The sequence below is a fragment of the Pristiophorus japonicus genome, chromosome 4 (assembly GCF_044704955.1).
Source record: "Pristiophorus japonicus isolate sPriJap1 chromosome 4, sPriJap1.hap1, whole genome shotgun sequence".
Classification (NCBI taxonomy): domain Eukaryota; kingdom Metazoa; phylum Chordata; class Chondrichthyes; family Pristiophoridae; genus Pristiophorus; species Pristiophorus japonicus.
Window position 1 is genome coordinate 187,051,158 of NC_091980.1, and position 19,520 is coordinate 187,070,677.

The following is a 19,520-nucleotide window of genomic DNA, read 5'->3' on the forward strand; positions in this document are numbered from 1 at the left end:
AGCCATCCCATCAATTTCATCATCTGAGTTGTGTGCAGCAGAACACATACATGAACTCACCTTCCGGGGAGCTGGCACCCAATCTACCCTTTCCCCCTGGCCTTACTGCCGCCCACTCGTGCCTGGTGCCTCACCATGTGTAGATCCTGCCTCTATACTACCCTCCAAATTTCACGCAGTGCCATTTTCTCAGCTGGTGTCTGCCAGTGTCAGAAGCAGTGATGGTACGTCTTCTTCTCCAGCACTCTCCTCCACAAATTCAGTGACAGGCTGGCCTGCTGGCAGTTCTTGGGTTTCTGAAAGCAGAAAGGCACAAGGGTTAGGTTGAGTGAGGGTGGCGTGGGGGCAGGCAAGATATCCATGCATACACCATCAGCAGCTTGTAAGTGGGAAGAGCAGTCAGGGGGCATTTGTATAATTTGCCTCTCGGTGCCCTAAATAAAAACACAAAAAAACAGAAAAACAGAAAAAAAAGGGCACTTAAAAAGCATTTGGAGTGTCTCCCCCCTTTAATAAGGGGGCACTTGAGTTAATGTTTATTTTGTTTCAGCAAAAGAGTTGTAAGTGGGAAGAGATTGTCGGATGAGGGGGAAGTGGGATGTGAGAAGGATTAGGTATGACCATACTGTCATTATCAGAAATGGCTTTAACTTCCCCTGTTACCACAGCCTCCATCACTGCCCCTCTAATTATGGCAAGGATAAATTCCTCCAGGATGATGAGGTTCTGTATAGCAGCTGGCTGCCTTCCGTCTGCCACTGCTCCCTCCTGTTCTGTGCCACTTTGCCTGCAAGGGAAAGTGAATTGTGTCAGTGAGTGTAGTGCAATGTGTTTGGGTGATGTGTCTGCCCTAATGTAATACCTGTCAGTGTGTGCAAGGATTGAGATGTGGGTGTGAGTGTTGCAGCAGTGGTAAGGCTATGAGGGTGAAGTGAAGCCATGTTTGTGAGGTATGAGTGTTGATAGGTAGAGATTGTTGGTAGATAAGTAATAGAGATATGGAGATATTGAGCAGTGTGAGATAATAGAGATATTGAGCAGTGTGAGAAACTTGTGGTGCAAGTGATGAGATATGGAATTTGCTGCAGCCTGCACTCACCTTGACCAGCCATGTGAGGTCATTTAACTTTTTTTGGCACTGGATCCATGTCCTTGGAACCACACTGTTGGGCATGACGGAACATAAAAACGTAAGAATTAGGAGCAGGGGTAGGCCAGGCGGTCTCTCGAGCCTTCTTTGCCATTTAATAAGATCATGTCTGACCTTCGATCTCACTTTCCTGCCCTATTCCCATATCCCTTAATTCCTCAAGTCCAAAAATCTATCTATCTCAGCCTTGAATATACTCAACGACTGAGCATCCACAGCACTTTTGGGCAGAGAATTCCAAAGATTCACAACTCTCTGACACAAGGAATTCCTCTTCATCTCAGTCCTACAAGTTCGACCCCTTAACCCGAGACTACGCCCCGTAGTTCTACGCTCTCCAGCCAGGGGAAACAACCTCAGCATCTACCCCTGTCAATTCCCCGTAGAATCTAGGGCTGGATTTTTGTGTCTTTTGTGCCCCTGTGGTGGGGCTGTAAATGCTGCTTTTGGGCGTTACGTCGGGTGTCCAGGTTTTAGCGCCCAGTTGGTAAATTCGGCTCATGGTTTGCAGCACTGCAAAAACTTATTGCCCCGTCCTCCAGTTTCACTGAGATCATGTCCAACCATCGTGCAATGCTCCACTTGAGCCCTGGATGCAAAATTCGGCCCCAACGCCTCATTTAACGCCCGTCCCATGAACCATCTGGAAAAAACAGGAATTGCCAGGGTACAGCAGGCAGTATTGACAGCATTTTTAAATCGAGGGATGAGGATCCTACATCACAGGTCACATTGACTGCAATGCTTATGCACGCTGTGTGAAGTTCCGACTTGCAAACTTCACTTTATCTGCCATTACAGTGCTCTTACAAGCTGAGTGAGAAAATTTAATGGAGGCATTACTAGTTCTCCAGTGTATCGTGCTCCAAGCTATTGCCAGGCGGCGTCAAGCTGGAAGGGCTCTTGGCCATGTCGGCCCACGGATGAGGAGAGGCCAAAGATGTCTGGGAAGGAGGGCTTACCCCACACAGGTTTACAGGCACCAATGAACATACCTTCAGCTCTCTGATGAGCAGTGTGTGAGAAGGCTGCGCTTCCGAACAGAAGTGCTGACAGAGATATGCCATCTCCTACAGGCAGACAAATTCCTGGACTACTCTGGAGGCAGCCTTCAATACTCCCCTCAACAGGTATCCGAATTCATTGTGGTGTGCTGGATGTTGCACTACTTGGCCATCATGAGGGGCCAGGCATTGCCAATGGGGATTGCATGCCCTCCTCAGGAGGAAGAGGACGATAAAGAGACGCCCTCTGAGGCTCCCATTGGATAGCTACACCATCATAGTTGCCCAGCTTGTGATTTTCCATTCCTTCACTTTAATAGACTAAAAGCCATGGCTTTAGCCAACCCCAAATCTATATCCTTTAGCTCCTCCATTCTCAAATATTCTCAACTAAATTTCAGTTGATCCTGAAGCAATCAAAAATGAAGATATTCATGTAGAACAATTTATATAATATAAAATGTTTCCCCTCCCCAATTAAAATATTGTACATGCAAAGCCTTAATGCTAAAATGTAATTGGCAGGTAAAAATTACATGGATATGGAAGAGAATAAGCAACAAATTACAAGTTTTTACATTGAAATTAGGTTTACACAATCATATTCTGAATAAAATACAATTATAGACAAGGGGGGGTGACTGTTACATGATAGATTATAACAAATTAACTTAGATTAAGGCACATCTGAGATAATGTAATTTATCCCTTAATTTTACCAAACAAACATTGGATAGTTTCACAACTTGCTCTGTTTTGCGAGATGTTTCTGTAGAAATGTCTGGATCTTTGGCCAAAGGTCTAACTGGGCTAATGAATGTGGCTTCATTTTCCCTCCCCATACCACAGGGTGTCCCACCAACCGATGAAATGAGGCATAGCAGAATGGAAAATATGAGGGCTCCAGCAGATGTCCAGCCTCAGGGTAAACGATAAGTTCATAGTTCTCTTTGCCATTTTCTTTCAGTTGTTGAACAGCTTGCCGAGCATAGAGTGGTGTATTCCAATTCTTGTCGTCTTCTCCAACCACAAACAAAAAATGCCCCTCAGCCTTTTCAATTGGGATGATGCAATCTTTGTTAGCTTCATCCATTGGGTTACCTGTCACCTCAGAGATATCAATCAACTTTGATTCTAGAATTTTGACTTTGTCTATTGAAAATCCCAGGCCAGGAAGAGTGATGTTCTTGTAATGCAAATTACCTAAAGTGTTTGCATTGCACCCACCAATACTAACGGCTGCTATCACATGTGGTAAAAATGTGATCATCGATAGGACTAGATCAGCTCCCTTTGATATTCCTATTGCTCCGACTCCAGGACCTATAACCTTTAAAAAAAAAATTAATGCACACATGTAAAAATCATCAACTGTACTGGATATGTTTCTGTGAAATTAAGCAAGAATAAATGTTTGGTTGGCATTTAATATTTTCTTTCCATTCCCTCGGACTTTTAAGGAGCTCTTTCATAGTGCTCAACAAAAATATATTCCAGTGAAAAAGAAGGGCGGTAAGAGAACGGATAACCAGCCGTGGATAACCAAGGAAATAAGGGAGAGTATCAAATGAAAAACCAATGCGTATAAGATGGCCAAGGTTAGTGGGAAACTAGAAGATTGGGAAAATTTTAAACGACAGCAAAGAATGACTAAGAAAGGAAAGATAGATTACGAAAGTAAACTTGCGCAAAACATAAAAACAGATAGTAAAAGCTTTTACCGATATATAAAACGGAAAAGAGTGACTAAAGTAAATGTTGGTCCCTTAGAAGATGAGAAGGGGGATTTAATAATGGGAAATGTGGAAATGGCTGAGACCTTAAACAATTATTTTGCTTCGGTCTTCACAGTGGAAGACACAAAAACCATGCCAAAAATTGCTGGTCACAGGAATGTGGGAAGGGAGGACCTTGAGACAATCACTATCACTAGGGGGGTAATGCTGGACAGGCTAATGGGACTCAAGGTAGACAAGTCCCCTGGTCCTGATGAAATGCATCCCAGGGTATTAAAAGAGATGGCGGAAGTTATAGCAGATGCATTCGTTATAATCCACCAAAATTCTCTGGACTCTGGGGAGGTACCAGCGGATTGAAAAGCAGCTAATGTAACGCCTCTGTTTAAAAAAGGGGGCAGACAAAAGGCAGGTAACTATAGGCCGGTTAGTTTAACATCTTAGTGGGGAAAATGCTTGAAGCTATCATCAAGGAAGAAATAACGGGACATCTAGATAGGAATAGTGCAATCAAGCAGACGCAACATGGATTCATGAAGGGGAAATCATGTTTAACTAATTTACTGGAATTCTTTCAGGATATAACGAGCATGGTGGATAGAGGTGTACCGATGGATGTGGTGTATTTAGATTTCCAAAAGGCATTCGATAAGGTGCCACACAAAAGGTTACTGCAGAAGATAAAGGTACGCGGAGTCAGAGGAAATGTATTAGCATGGATAGAGAATTGGCTGGCGAACAGAAAGCAGAGAGTCGGGATAAATGGGTCCTTTTCGGGTTGGAAATCGGTGGTTAGTGGTGTGCCACAGGGATCGGTGCTGGGACCACAACTGTTTACAATATACATAGATGACCTGGAAGAGGGGACAGAGTGTAGTGTAACAAAATTTGCAGATGACACAAAGATTAGTGGGAAAGCGGGTTGTGTAGAGGACACAGAGAGGCTGCAAAGAGATTTAGATAGGTTAAGCGAATGGGCTAAGGTTTGGCAGATGGAATACAATGTCGGAAATTGTGAGGTCATCCACCTTGGAAAAAACACAGTAAAAGGGAATATTATTTGAATGGGGAGAAATTACAACATGCTGCGGTGCAGAGGGACCTGGGGGTCCTTGTGCATGAAACTCTTTTTAGTTTACCTGCAAAACATAAAAACATTAAACGCTGCCACCCGACCTGGGTGACACTCCAGACATTTTCAAGGCCCCTTTTTTTTTTTTTGGTTTTTTTTTGGGGCGCTAAAATCAAATTTTTCCAGTGCCCCCTATAAAAGGGAAGGGGGACACTAAAAGCACCGGCAATTAAAACAAATTAAACTTAAAAAACGTAAAATCAAATTAAAATTTGGTTGCCGGGCGTGATGATGCACTCCAGTCCCTCCGGTGCCCACCTCTCGCGGAAGGCCGCGAGCGTACCGGTGGACACCGCGTGCTCCATCTCCAAGGACACCCTGGACCGGATGTAAGAGCGGAAGAGAGGCAGGCAGTCAGGTTGAACGACCCCCTCGACCGCCCGCTGCCTGGACCGGCTGATGGCACCCTTGGCCGTGCCCAGGAGCAGTCCTACGAGGAGGCCTTCGGACCTACCCGCTCCCCTCCGCACAGGGTGCCCAAAGATCAGGAGAGTGGGACTGAAGTGCAGCCAGAATTTCAGGAGCAGCCCCTTCAAATAGTGGAACAGGGGCTGCAACCTTGTGCATTCAATAAAAACATGGAACACGGACTCCTCCAGACCGCAGAAATTGCAGGCGGCCTGGGAGTCCGTGAACCGGCTTAAAAATTTATTGCACGGCACTGCTCCGTGCACCACCCTCCAGGCCAGGTCCCCGATGAATAGTGGGAGGACCCCTGCGTAGAGTGCCCTCCATCGGGGACCCCCGCCTCCTCCGGACGGCAAGAGGGTACGCCATGGCGTGTCCGGACGGCCGGCGAGGATGGCAAAGTTGAGGGTGTGCAGGAGCAGCCCGTACAGGAAACCCCTCCGCGCGGAACTGAAAGGCACGGAGGGGATTTCCCCGAGGCGGCTCAAGTTGTGAGGCGCCGGCTCCTTGTGCATGAATCCCAAAAAGTTAGTTTGCAGGTGCAGCAGGTAATCAGGAAGGTGAATGGAATGTTGGCCTTCATTGCGAGAGGGATGGAGTACAAAAGCAGGGAGGTCCTGCTGCAACTGTATCGGGTATTAGTGAGGCCGCACCTGGAGTACTGCGAACAGTTTTGGTCACCTTACTTAAGGAAGGATATACTAGCTTTGGAGGGGATATAGAGACGATTCACTAGGCTGATTCCGGAGATGAGAGGGTTACATTATGATGATAGATTGAGCAGACTGGGTCTCTCCTCATTGGAGTTCAGAAGGATGAGGTGTGATCTTATAAAAACATTTAAAATAATGAAAGGGATAGACAAGATCGAGGCAGAGAGGTTGTTTCCACTGGTCGGGGAGACTAGAACTAGGGGGCACAGCCTCAAAATACAGGGGAGCCAATTTAAAACCGAGTTGAGAAGAAATTTCTTCTCCAGAGGGTTGTGAATCTGTGGAATTCTCTGTCCAAGGAAGCAGTTGAGGCTAGCTCATTGAATGTATTCAAATCACAGATAGATAGATTTTTAACCAATAAAGGGAATTAAGGGTTACGGGGAGCGGGCAGGTAAGTGGAGCTGAGTTCACGGCCAGATCAGCCATGATCTTGTTGAATGGCGGAGCAGGCTCGAGGGGCTAGATGGCCTACTCCTGTTCCTAATTTTTATATTCTTATGTTCTTAGCAAGAATAGCGCAACAGGCTTGAGGAGCTGAATAGCCTACTCCTGTTCCGATGGCCCCAAGTTTCCGGCTGCGCCGAAAAAGCCCCGAGCTGCACGCTTGTTCTTCGCGCCTAAAAGTGCGCATGAAAAGAAACTGCGACATTCTCTGGCTCCTCGGAGCTCGATCACTGTTTGGCGCGGCGCGCTCTTCACAGCGGGGGACAGAGCCAAACACTCGCGCCGATTCTGTCAGCAGTGGGGGGCGGGTCTAATTTAATTGAGCCAACGTCGTACCGGCAACCCTGCGCTTGCGCGTTGGAGCGTGCGCGCATGCGCAGTGTCAAACAAACATTGGCAATCGCCCATTTTTAAAAGGACTGGAGAAAATGTGAAGATTTGTCTCTTGGACCCCTGGAAAGGCTTGTAATTTAATTTTTGTGATATTTTTGCGTGTGAGGGAGTGCTTTTAGCAGCACTGTTGAATAAATCACCTGCTGAAATCAGTGAGTTCAGCTTTTCACTGCTAAACTTGCAGAACCGGTGCTGCATTGGTGCATGCAAATTAAGGACTGTGTGTTTTGAGAAATAAGAGTGCCAATTCAACTTTGCAATGGATCAACGTCCACCAAGAACAAAGAATTTCTTGCATGAGGAAATAGAGATATTAGTCAACGTAATTGAGCAGAGATGGCAGGAGCTAGATACCAGCAACAGAGGTCGCATAAAAGTGCCACCAAAAGAAAACAACGATGGAACCAAGTTGCAGAAGATTTTGCAGAACATGATGATGATTACAACGACGACGATGACGATGCTGCTGCCAACCCCGAGGATCCTGAGGGTACAGAACAAGAACCAGTACAACCAGCTGCGGACGAACCAGACTGGATGATGGCAGTGATGACTGAAATGTCTGCAGGGGAGAGCTTCCAAATTAATGTTTATGAGCCCCCATCAAGGGGCATCAGAGTTTCAACCCCTAGCATAGGTCTTGGTTCCACCTTCCATGGTTTCGTTTCCGATGTTGCGGGTCCCAGTGGTGCTGCTGGTATAATGCAGCATTCTACAGTCAGTGCACGACCGTCCGAGCCTGCGCCTCCCTCTCGCATAGGTTCTGATTCCACCTACTATGGTTTTGATTCCAACGCTGCGGGTCTCAGTGTTGCTGCTGATATCATGGAGCAGTTTACACCCATTCGTCCAACATCCCAGCCCACGGCTCGCACTCGAGTGCTGTCGTCTGGAACACCGAGCGTCCTACCGTTCCAGCCCGAGCCTCTCCCTCGAGTTCTGCCGTCTGCAACACAGAGCATCCCACCGTTCCAACCCGAGCCTCTCCCTCTAGTTCTGCCGTCTGCAACACAGAGCATCCCACCGTTCCAGCCCGAGCCTCTCCCTCCAGTTCAGCCGTCTGGAACACAGAGCGTACCACAGTCCCAGCCTGATCCTCCCTGTGTAGTGGTGCTGCTTGCAACACCGAGCGTCCCACCGTCCGTGCCCACGCCTCCCAGTGTGGTGGTGCCACGAGGCAGACCCAGGCAGAGGAGGAGATTGGAGACACGCTCTCCTGAGATGCAGCGTGCAATAGATGCGACTCAGGTTGTGGCATTAGGTATGGAGACCAATGAGCTTACCCGATATCTCATCGGTGGCGTCAGTGCAGTAGGCGAAGAGTTGACGGTCCTGACGGGAGAAATAGCAGTAATGACACGGGAACTTAGGGAGGGAATGTCCGAGGGAGTGCAATCGACGGCACAGGCCGTCAGGGAGGGCATGTAAGTGTCGACACAGGCCATCAGGGAGGGCCCTGGTTGAGGTAGCTGCTGCAATAAAGGCTCACAGCCCAGCCAATCAAATGTCACCCCCATGAGGAAGTGAACATTCACTGAGATACGGATGAGACATGATTGCAGCCTTTCTTTGCTGCTTTTGTTCTTGTTCTTGATGTAGCTGTAGTAGCGTTTTTCAAATTGAAATTGTTTTGTAAGTTTTGTAACTTTACAACTTATAAGGAATCTTATGGTTTTTAAGTGATCTTATAGTGTAAATGCTCACATTTTTTTGTATCTTATTTAATTTTGCTCCGAAAAAGTGATCCTGGAGTTTAAGTGCTCTTTAGAGTGTAAGATTTTTCACATTGAAACTGTTTGTAAGTTTTGTAACTTTACAACATACAAGTGATCTCAGGGTTTTCAAGTGATCTTAGTGTAAATGCTCTCACATTCTGTAACTTATTTAATTTTGCATCTAAAAAGTGATCTTGAAGTGTAAGTGATCTTAGAGTGTAAAATTTTTCACATAGAAATTGTTTTGTAACTTTACAAGTTTATAAGTGATCTTCAAGAGTCATATTAAAAAGTATAGTTTGATACAACAAATATTTTATTACAGTGACATTAACTTTTCAATAAAATATTTTTTCATTAAAACTGTTTCATGTGCCATTAACACAACACAACGTAGGAACAACTGCAAAGAATAAACATGTCCATACGCAAAAGTGGTCGCAGAGCCCTCAGGCATCAGTAGTTGAAGCGTTCACGGATGAGCTGCTGGCGCAAGGTTTGAGCAATCGTTAAAGGGGCACAATGGACGGCCCTCCGACCTCGTGCTCCGGCATCAGGCACTTGCATGCTTTCCTGATCGTCGTTATCATCCACATCCTGCTCTTCCGTAATACTATCATCATGCACTGGACCCTCACGTAGGTCTTCTGGTTCTACTACCAGCTCCTGCTGCCTCATGATGGCTAAGTTATGAAGCATGCAGCACACAACAGTGAAGTGACCGACAATCTGAGGAGAGTATAGCAATTGTCCTCCGGAATGGTCCAGGCATCGGAATCGCTGTTTCAATATGCCAATGGTCCTCTCAAATGATGCTGCGCGTCGCAATGTGCGCCATGTTGTATTGACGGTCAGCTTCTGTCCATGTCACACGTAAGGGCGCCATGAGCCAGATGGTCACGCCGTACCATTTGTCTCCCAGTAGCCAACTCTGCCCTTCTGGCTGCTGCTGAAACATGTCAGATATAACGCTGTCACGTAGGATGAACGCATCGTGGGTGCTGCCAGGGTATCTCTCATCGACTGACATGATGAGCTGCTTGTCGTCACACATTGATAGAGTGGAAACCTTTCCTATTTCGGTACTGCTCAGAATCCTCCACAGGTGCTCGCAAGGCTATGTGGGTACAATCAATGCAGCCCTGTACCTTTGGGAAGCCGGTAATCCTGAAGAAGCCCACAGCCCTCTCATGGATCGCTTGTGCAGTCATTGGGAAATTGATTAAGTCATTCCTTCGCGCATACAGTGCAGCCGTGACCTGGTAAATGCACGCATGTATTGCACGTTGAGAGATGGCACACACATCTCCAGTTGTAGCCTGAAATGATCCCGAGGCATTGAAAGAAAGTGCAGCTGTTACCTTCACTGCAACAGACAGGGCAGTTGGCGTTCTGCTTCTGGGCTGCAAATCTGCTCTCACCACATCACAAATCTCAGTGACAACTTCTCTGCGAAAACGCAGCCTTTTCACACAATCAGCCTCGCTCACGTCCAGGTATGAGCGCCTGGTTCGATATTGTCGACCAGGGTAAGGTCTCCTGCCCATCAATCTACGGGCTACGACGTTCCTAGTGCAGTGAGCTCTAATCAATTCTCTCCTATGCAGTGAATTGATGGCAAACCATTGCATAATACGTGGTGTTGACAATGCAGCACCCATTCTGCAAATTTAAGTATAAAACTGTCTATGTGGCTGCCTCTTCCTGTCCAAATGGCCTCAGGCCTCACAGCTCGAAGGCTGCTGCTGTATCTTTGGCTGCCGTCAAGCCACTGACACCGCCCCTAAAGCGTGGCCGAATGGCCTCATGCACCTTAAAAAACTGCGTGCATCCGGTGTTGATTCTTCGGCTGCCGGCCAGCCACTGACACCGCTGCTATCCCATGGCCGAATGGCCTCAAGTCCGTCCGGTGTTGATTCTTCGCGGCCAGCCACTAAGAGAATGACGGCCTGCCTGAAGCAGCGCAGCTCAGCTCGAAGGCTGCTTGCTGCCGCTGTTGGGGCTGCCGTCGAGACACTGACGCCACACCCCTGCCTGTCTCCAACATGAAAGGCCTGCCTGAAGCACAGCAGCTTGAAAGCTGCTGCTGTTTCACACAGGTAGGAACATGGTTTATTTAATCTTTTCTTTGCTTATAAATTTTTATTCAGGTTGGATTTATTTGTATAATATTTGTATAAGTATAACTAAGGATTGATTGTAGAATTTAATGACTTCCCTTCCCCCCCCCGCCCCTCTCTCCCACCCTCGTTCCCTATGCCTAATTTGTAACCTATGCCTGATTTTCTAAAGTGTAGACAAGGTTTTATCGAACGTACAAAAATCTTCACTTACTCCATTCTAAGTTAGTTTGGAGTAAGTTTTCACTGCCTGAACTTTGAAAACAGGCGTAAGTGGCCAGACATGCCCCCTTTTGAAAAAAAAACTCTGTTCCAATGTGAAACTGTTCGAACTGACTAGAACTGGAGCAAACTAAATGCTGAGAATTCAAATTTCTAAGATACTCCGTTCTAAACAGGTTGCTCCAAAAAAAAAACAGGAGCAACTCAGGCCCCGATGTAACTAACTCCAAAACCAAGTGCGAGACTCCCTGTCCTCTGCTTTACTCCATTGTCAAGTTGCATCGGACATCAGATTTAAATAATAAGTGCAGCGCTGGTATAAAAGAAAATGCTCTGACATTACAACTGTAGTGCAAACAGGGCTGTAGTAATACCCGTCCTCCTGTATGGCTCAGATACATGGACCATGTACAGTAGACACCAAGTCGCTGGAGAAATATCACCAACGATGTCTCCGCAAGGTCATACAAATCCCCTAGGAGGACAGATGCACCAACATTAGCGTCCTCCACCAGGCCAACATCCCCAGCATTGAAGCACTGACCACACTTGATCGGCAGGCCACATTGTCCACATGACAGACACGAGACTCCGAAAGCAAGCGTTCGACTCGGAACTCCTTCATGGCAATCGAGCCAAAGGTAGGCACAGGAAACGTTACAAGGACACCCTCAAAGCCTCCCTGATAAAGTGCAACATCCCCACATCCCCACTGACACCTGGGAGTGTCTGGCCAAAGACCACCCTAAGTGGAGGAAGTACATCTGGGAGGGCGCTGAGCACCTCGAGTCTCATCGCTGACAGCATGCAGAAATCAAGCGCAGGCAGCGGAAAGAGCGTGCGGCAAACCTGTCCCACCCACCCTTACCCTCAACGACTATCTGTCCCACCTGTGACAGAGACTGTAGTTCTCGTATTGGACTGTTTAGCCACCTAAGGACTCATTTTTAGAGTGGAAGGCAGTCTTCCTTGATTCCGAGGGACTGCCAACGATGATGTAGTGCAAACGCAGCCATAATCGAGGAAAGCAAAATAAATGTACAATTTCTAAAATGATAGAAGAATGCTAAATAGGACTCCTCCTCAATTCTTTCTTTAGTCTCGCTTGATTTGTTGCAATTTTATTCTCGTGCCCTCTAGGTCTGCAACCACAATGCAAGTTAAAGAACCTGCTTAAATCTACATTAATCAAACATTTTAAATTCCGCTCAATCATCTTTTCTCCAATGAAAATAAACTCAATTCTGTGAGCCTCTGTATAGTTTTAAATTATCTCTCTCCTCCTTTAACTTACTCCATTGCTTCAATGCCATTTTGAAAAAGCCTCAACTATGGAGTTTTACCAAATACAATAAACCGTATTAACTGGATAACCTTTGCCTGTTAAGTAAAGAATATCTGTACATTGAAAATCATGACCTATTGCTTATAAAAAAAAAGGTAAAAATATACAATAATGACAAAGCAGCGAGTTATGTTATAGTATTACATAATATTTAAAGCATAATATAAACAGGTTATTCAGCCCAACAGGTTTATGCTCATGAGGCTCTTCTCACCCGTACCCCGAAAACCTCATCAACACATCCTTCTATTCCTTTCTCCCTTATGTACATATCAAGCTTCCCCTTAAATGCATCTCTGCTAGTCACCTCAACTACACCTTGTGGTAGCAATTTCCACATTCTAACCACTCTCTGGGTAAAGAAGTTTCTCCTGAGTTCCCTATTGGATTTATCAGTGACTATCTGAATTCATTGCCCCTGGTTCTGGTCTCCCCCACAAATGGAAAATCTTCTCTACTTCTACCCTATCAAGCCCTTTCATAATCTTGAAGACCTCTATCGGGTCATTGCTCAGTCTTCTCTTTACTAGAGAAAAGAGCGTCAGCCTGTTGAATCTTTTCTGATAAGTATAACCTCTCAATTCTGCATCTTCTCCAGTGCTGCTTTTTTAAAAAAAAGAACATCCACAGCCTCTACAGTAGGTTGTAAGCATGTGTGATGAACATGCCTTCAAAATGGAGGGAGGAGTTTCTGCATGTTTTAGAAGCCAGGTGGGTTCACTGCAGCCTAATGATATCAATCACTGCAATCTCCCGCAGCTTGCTTGACTGCCTTCAGGGAATTGTCTGAAGGTGTTTTTTTTTGCTTCTCACTGTTTGGGGGGGAGGGGGGAAACCGGGACGAGGAAAGAGGGGAGAAGTGGTGCATAAAGGTTGCAAGGTGTCTGGATGGGATAGCCTTGATGGACCAAGTGGTCTTTGCTCTACTTTTTCATACGTTCATGTGTAAAACTATTTTCTAAATGGAACAAAAGGCATCCTACCTTTGGATGCTGTCTCAAGAGGTTCACAGCTTCTTCAAAATATTCCAGATCAAGGTTAGTAAAATCCTTTGGAAGGTCATTATACCCAAAATATCCTAAAGTCAGTGTCAGAAATCCATGGTTTGCCAAGAGACTAGCTCGATGCTCAACCACTCCACCAACTGACCCATACAGATCAATAATCCCTGGAAATGGACCATCACCTGTCAAATTGAAACATTACAAATGATTCTTTACCGAAATGTGCCATATAGTTAAGATTATTTCTAAAGCAATTGAATATTCTTATAAACTCTCATTATTGAAAGCCGAGCGAGAATATAATATAACTTGCATTTATGTAGTGCCTTCAACGTAGGAAAAAGATCCAAGGTGCTTCACAGGTGTGTAATAAGACAGAATTTTACACCGAGCCAAAGAAAGATATTAAGATATGTGACTAAAAGCTTGGTCAAAGAGGTAGGTTTTAAGGAGTGTCTTAAAAGGAGAGCGAGGTGGTTAAGTTTTGGGAAGGAATTCCAGAGCTTATGGCCATCAATGGTGGGTGAAGGAAGTGGGTGTTGGACAAGAGGCCAAAGTTGGAGGAATGCAGTTCTCCAGGGTTGTAGGGCTTGAGGAGGTTACATACATAGAGATGGGCATGTCCATGGAGGGATTTGAACACGAGGATGAGTATTTTAAAATTGAGGCGTTTAGGGTCCAGGATCCAAAATAAGTTAGCGAGCACGGGGGTGATGGGTGAATAGGGTTTGATGTGAGTTAGAATATGGGCAACAGAGTTCTGGATGAACTCAAGTTAACATAGGGTGGAAGACAGGTGGCTGGCCAGGAGAGCATTGAATAGTCGAATCTTGTGGTATCTAAAGCCTGGATAAGCATTTTAGCAGCAGATAAGCTGAGGCAGGAGCGGAGAATGGCGATGTTACATAGCCGTTTTTTTCTGATGGAGAGGAAGTTCAGCTTCGGGCTAAATTGGATGGGGAGGTTATGAACAATCTGGTTCAGCCTGAGACAGTGGCCAGGGACGAGGATAGAATGGGTGGAGACCGAAAGGAGTTTGTGGCAGAGGCCGAAGGCGATGGTTTTGGTCTTACCAATGTTTAATTGGAGGAAATTTCTGCTTATGCTGCGCTGAATGACGGACAAACAGTCTGACAGAGGCAGTGGATGGGTCAAAAGAGGTGGTGGTGAGATAGTGGTAGATGTGGTCAGCATTCGTACGTGTTGATCTTGACATCGTGTACTTGGAAAAGGAACAGTTTACAATATCAGCTAGCATGGGAGCCAGGAAAGAAAGTTGGGTGATCAGTTTAGTGAGAATAGGGTTGAGAGAGCAAGCAGTATGACCATCTCATGAATAAGATTAGCTCAGAGTGTAGATAGCCATGAATATGGATATGAGAGTTTATATAGAGGGAAAACATACATGCAAGCTCAGAAGTGAGGGAGGGCAAGATGGAGTGAGTTGTGTTGAGATAACTGTTTCTACATATCGTGCAGCTGCAATTGTTCCGAGATTCAGCAATCTCCGTCTATTTTTTCTTGAGCACAGGTTCAAACAACAACTTGTATTCATATAGCGCCTTTAACGTAGTAAAACATCCCAAGGTGCTTCACAGGAGTGTTTTAAGACAAAACAAATAAATTTGATACCGAGCCACATAAGAAGAAATGATGGCAGATGACCAAAAGCTTGGTCAAAGAGGTAGGTTTTAAGGAGCGTCTTAAAGGAGGAAAGAGAGGTGGAGAGGTTTAGGGAGGGAGTTCTAGAGCTCGGGGCCTAGGCAGCTGAAAGCACGGCCACCAATGGTTGAGCAGTTATAATCAGGGATGCTCAAGAGGGCAGAATTAGAGCAGTGTAGACATCTCGGGCAGGGGTTCACAACACAAAATTGCCTTAGTTGCCATTCATTTATGAGAGCGGCGAGTGCGAGCTCAAGGCGAAACAGTGCGAGAGGACAACAGATAAAAGTGAGAGACCCGGCTATAATTTCACTCAGAGCTGTTCGGATCTGAAACACTCTACCTGAAAAGGTGGTGGAAGCTGATTCCATAGATAATTTTAAAGGGGGAGTTGAACAGATACTTGAGGAAAAACTTCTTACAGGTTTACAGACAAAAAGCAGTGATGTAGCACTAAGCACGACTACTCGTTCAAGGAGCCAGCGCAGACACAGCTGGCCCAATGGCCTCCTCCTGTGCTGCAAGTTTCTAGGATTCATTCGCACTTCGTTGCAAGTCACACACAGAAAATTCCTTATCTATAGTAGAGACAGTGTAGCAAACAGATCAATACCAAAATGAATGTCAATACTGTTCTGTGTTAAGCAATAACTTCAAGTTACAATTTTAGCAAAGAACAAAAAAAATCAATGCAAGCAAATAACGACCGACAGATCCAGACACATCCCCAGAACATAAGCTGCAAATCTCGAGTGTGCACAGGACTGCTCTCTTACCAGGTGGGACGAAGAGGACCCCGCGGACCCTGCCCTCTCTCACTGGGATCCTCCTCACCCCTTCTTTCATAAACCACCGTTCATTGATACAGGCGGCCAAAGGCTGCTCCGGGAGCCGCTCCAGGGTCCCGTGTCCATCAAACACCTCAATGTGGACACAGAGGGGTGAAGTGGCCACGTCTCTCTTCACCAGTCGAGTGAAAGGAGTGGCAGGGGTGAGCGACCAGAAAAGCCCCATGGGCTCGGTGCCAGTGTAGTGACCACCTAAGGACGGGCACTGACTCAGGTCCAGCTCCCCCTGCTCGTCCGCCCTGTAGAAAGCCAAGGAGTGAAAAGCCTGCCCCTTCTCGTCGCTGAGCGAAGCCTTCATGGTGACCTGTTGGAGCGGGGAGAGGCCGCCCACCCGCACCTGGACCGGCTCATCGAAGAGGCACTCGGGGCTGGGGTGAACCTGGACACTCACGGCCATCCCAGCTCGGTGACACAGGAGGACACGGCCGCTCCAACCCCGTCTCAGGAGGGACCCGGCCACACTCAGCCGGCGCAGGCTGCACATCAACATGGAGGGAGAGTGAACAAACGGTCGGTGCCCGCTGTGCGCAGGCGCGGCGACCTTGGGCGCGAGCGTTTCCCAACAAATAAACAGTAAGTGCTGGAAACAGCCGGCAGCTCACACAGCGTTGGTGGATGGAGGTCACGGCCGGGTAGGAAAGCGGTTCAAGATAACCCGGAGGTTTGGTTTCCCGCAGGGCCTGACTAGCATTTCAAAGCACTGATTCCCGGCCCACACACACACAGACCAAGGGAGAGGCGGGCCTGCGGCACCAGGTCTTAGAGAACAGAGAGAGTGGTTGCACAGCACCCAACGACTGCGGCGTGTAGATAAGGTTACCATCCTCGTCTGCCATCCGGACTCGCCATGGTGCACCATCTTGCCGTTCGGAGGAGGTGGGGTCCCCAATGTCTGCTCTGTACTCGGGAGTCCTCCCTTTATTTATTAGGGACTTGGCCTGGAGGGTGTTGCACAGAGCAGTCCCTTGCAATGAGTTTTTAAGTCGGTTCATGGACTCCCAGGCTGCCTGTAATTTCTGCGGTCTGGAAGAGTCCATGTTCCACGTTTTTATTGAATGTGCGAGGTTGCAGCACCTCTTCCAATATTTGAATGTGTAATGAGAAAGGACTAATTAGCAATCTTGTTGTGCGAGACTCCTTGGGGAAGAGTGACCATAACATGGTAGAATTCTTTATTAAGATGGAGAGTGTCACAGTTAATTCAGAAACTAGGGTCCTGAACGTAAGGAAAGGTAACTTTGATGGTTTGAGGCGTGAATTGGCGAGGATAGACTGGCAAATGATATTAAAAGTGTTGACGGTGGATAGGCAATGACAAACATTTAAAGATCATATGGATGAACTTCAACAATTGTACATCCCTGTCTGGAGTAAAAAATAAAACGGGGAAGGTGGCTCAACCGTGGTTAACAAGGGAAATTAAGGATAGTGTTAAATCCAAGGAAGAGGCATATAAATTGGCCAGAAAAAGCAGCAAACCTGAGGACTGGGAAAAATTTAGCATTCAGCAGAGGAGGACAAAAGGTTTAATTTATAGGGGGGAAATAGAGTACGAGAAGAAGCTTGCCGGGAACATAAAAACTGACTACAAAAGCTTCTATAGATATGTGACGAGAAAAAGATTAGAGAAAACAAACATAGGTCCCTTACAGTCGGATTCAGGTGAATTTATAATGGGGAACAAAGAAATGGCAGACCAATTGAACAAATACTTTGGATCTGTCTTCACGAAGAAAGACACAAATAACCTTCCGGAAATACTAGGGGACCGAGGGTCTAGTGAGAAGGAGGAACTGAAGGATATCCTTATTAGGCGGGAAATTGTGTTCGGGAAATTGATGGGATTGAAGGCCGATAAATCCCCGAACCTTGATAGTCTGCATCCCAGAGTACTTAAAGAAGTCGCCTTAGAAATAGTGGATGCATTGGTGATCATTTTCCAACAGTCTATCGATTCTGGATCAGTTCCTATGGACTGGAGGGTAGCTAATGTAACACCACTTTTTAAAAAGGGAGGGAGAGAGAAAGCGTGTAATTATAGACCAGTTAGCCTGACATCAGTCATGGGGAAAATGTTGGAATCAATTATTAAGGATGAAATAGCAGCGCATTTGGAAAGCAGTGACAGGATTGGTCCAAGTCAGCATGGATTTATGAACAGGAAATCATGCTTGATAAATCTTCTGGAATTTTTTGAGGATGTAACTAGAGAGGACAAGGGCGAACCAATGGAAGTGGTGTATTTGGACTTTCAAAAGGCTTTTGACAAGGTCACACAAGAGATTGGTGTGCAAAATTAAGGCACATGGTATTGGGGGTAATGTATTGACATGGATAGAGAACTGGTTGGCAGAGTGGGAATAAATGGGTCTTTTTCAGAATGGCAGGCAGTGACTAGTGGGGTGCTGCAGGGTTCAGTGCTGGGACCTCAGCTATTTACAATATACATTAATGATTTAGACGAAGGAATTGAGTGTAATATCTCCAAGTTTGCAGATGACACTAAGCTGGCTGGCAGTGCGAGCTGTGACGAGGATGCTCGGAGGCTGCAGGGGGGCTTGGACTGGTTAGTTGAATGGGCAAATGCATGGCAGATGCAGTATAATGTGGATAAGAGTGAGGTTATCCACTTTGGTGGCAAAAACAGGAAGGCAGATTATTATCTGAATGGTGACAGATTAGGAAAAGGGGAGGTGCAACGAGACCTGGGTGTCATGGTATATCAATCATTGAAGGTAGACATGCAGGTACAGCAGGCAGTAAAGAAAGCAAATGGCATGCTGGCCTTCATAGCGAGGGGATTTGAATATAGGAGCAGGGAGGTCTTACTGCAGTTGTACAGGGCCTTGGTGAGACCACACCTTAAGTATTGTGTTCAGTTTTGGTCTCCCTAATCTGAGGAAGGACATTCTTGCTATTGAGGGAGTGCAGCGAAGGTTCACCAGATTGATTCCCGGGATGGCAGGACTGACATATGAAGAAAGACTGAATCGACTAGGCTTATATTCACTGGAATTTAGAAGAATGATAGGGGATCTCATAGAAACATATAAAATTCTGACGGGATTGGACAGGTTAGATGCAGGAAGAATGTTCCTGATGTTGGGGAAATCCAGAACCAGGGGTCACAGTCTAAGAATAAGGGGTAAACCATTTAGGACCGAGATGAGGAGAAACTTCTTCACTCAGAGAATTGTGAACCTGTGGAATTCTCTACCACAGAAAGTTGTTGAGGCCAGTTCGTTAGCTATATTTAAAGGGAGTTAGATGTGGCCCTTACGGCTAAAGGGATCAAGGGGTATGGAGAGAAAGCAGGAATGGATTACTGAAGTTGCATGATTAGCCATGATCATATTGAATGGTGGTGCAGGCTCGAAGGGCTGAATGGCCTACTCCTGCACCTACTTTCTATGTTTCTATGTTTTCCATGTTTATTGCCCATCCCTAATTGTTCTAGAGAAGGTGCTGGTGAACTGCCTTCTTGAACCACTGCAGTATTCCCACAGTGCTGTTCAGGAGGGAGTTCAAGACTTTGTCCCAGCGACGATGAAGGAACAGCGATATATTTCCAAGTCAGGATGTTGTGTAACTTGGAGGGAAACTTGAAGGTGATGGTGTTCC

General features: G+C 46.2%; 1 protein-coding gene across 3 annotated transcripts in view; it reads right to left on the reverse strand.

Annotated features, from left to right (window-relative positions):
* LOC139263197 (acyl-coenzyme A thioesterase 1-like) overlaps nucleotides 1-16,586 on the reverse strand; it is a 28,254-nt gene extending 11,668 nt beyond the window's left edge. Inside the window, exons 1-3 of one of the 3 annotated variants that reach the window (XR_011593061.1) lie at nucleotides 15,828-16,586; nucleotides 13,369-13,571; nucleotides 135-296 (exon numbers count right to left, since the gene is read on the reverse strand). Coding sequence is in view for 2 of the 3 variants with exons in the window: in XM_070878923.1 (XP_070735024.1) it covers nucleotides 2,894-3,484; nucleotides 13,369-13,571; nucleotides 15,828-16,389 (1,356 nt within the window). In the remaining variant the exon portion in view is untranslated. Of the gene's footprint in view, nucleotides 1-7; nucleotides 297-2,625; nucleotides 3,485-13,368; nucleotides 13,572-15,827 lie in introns of those variants that run through there. The other 2 variants (XM_070878924.1, XM_070878923.1) reach the window with 2 other exon arrangements.
* Between the last annotated feature and the right edge of the window lie 2,934 nt (nucleotides 16,587-19,520).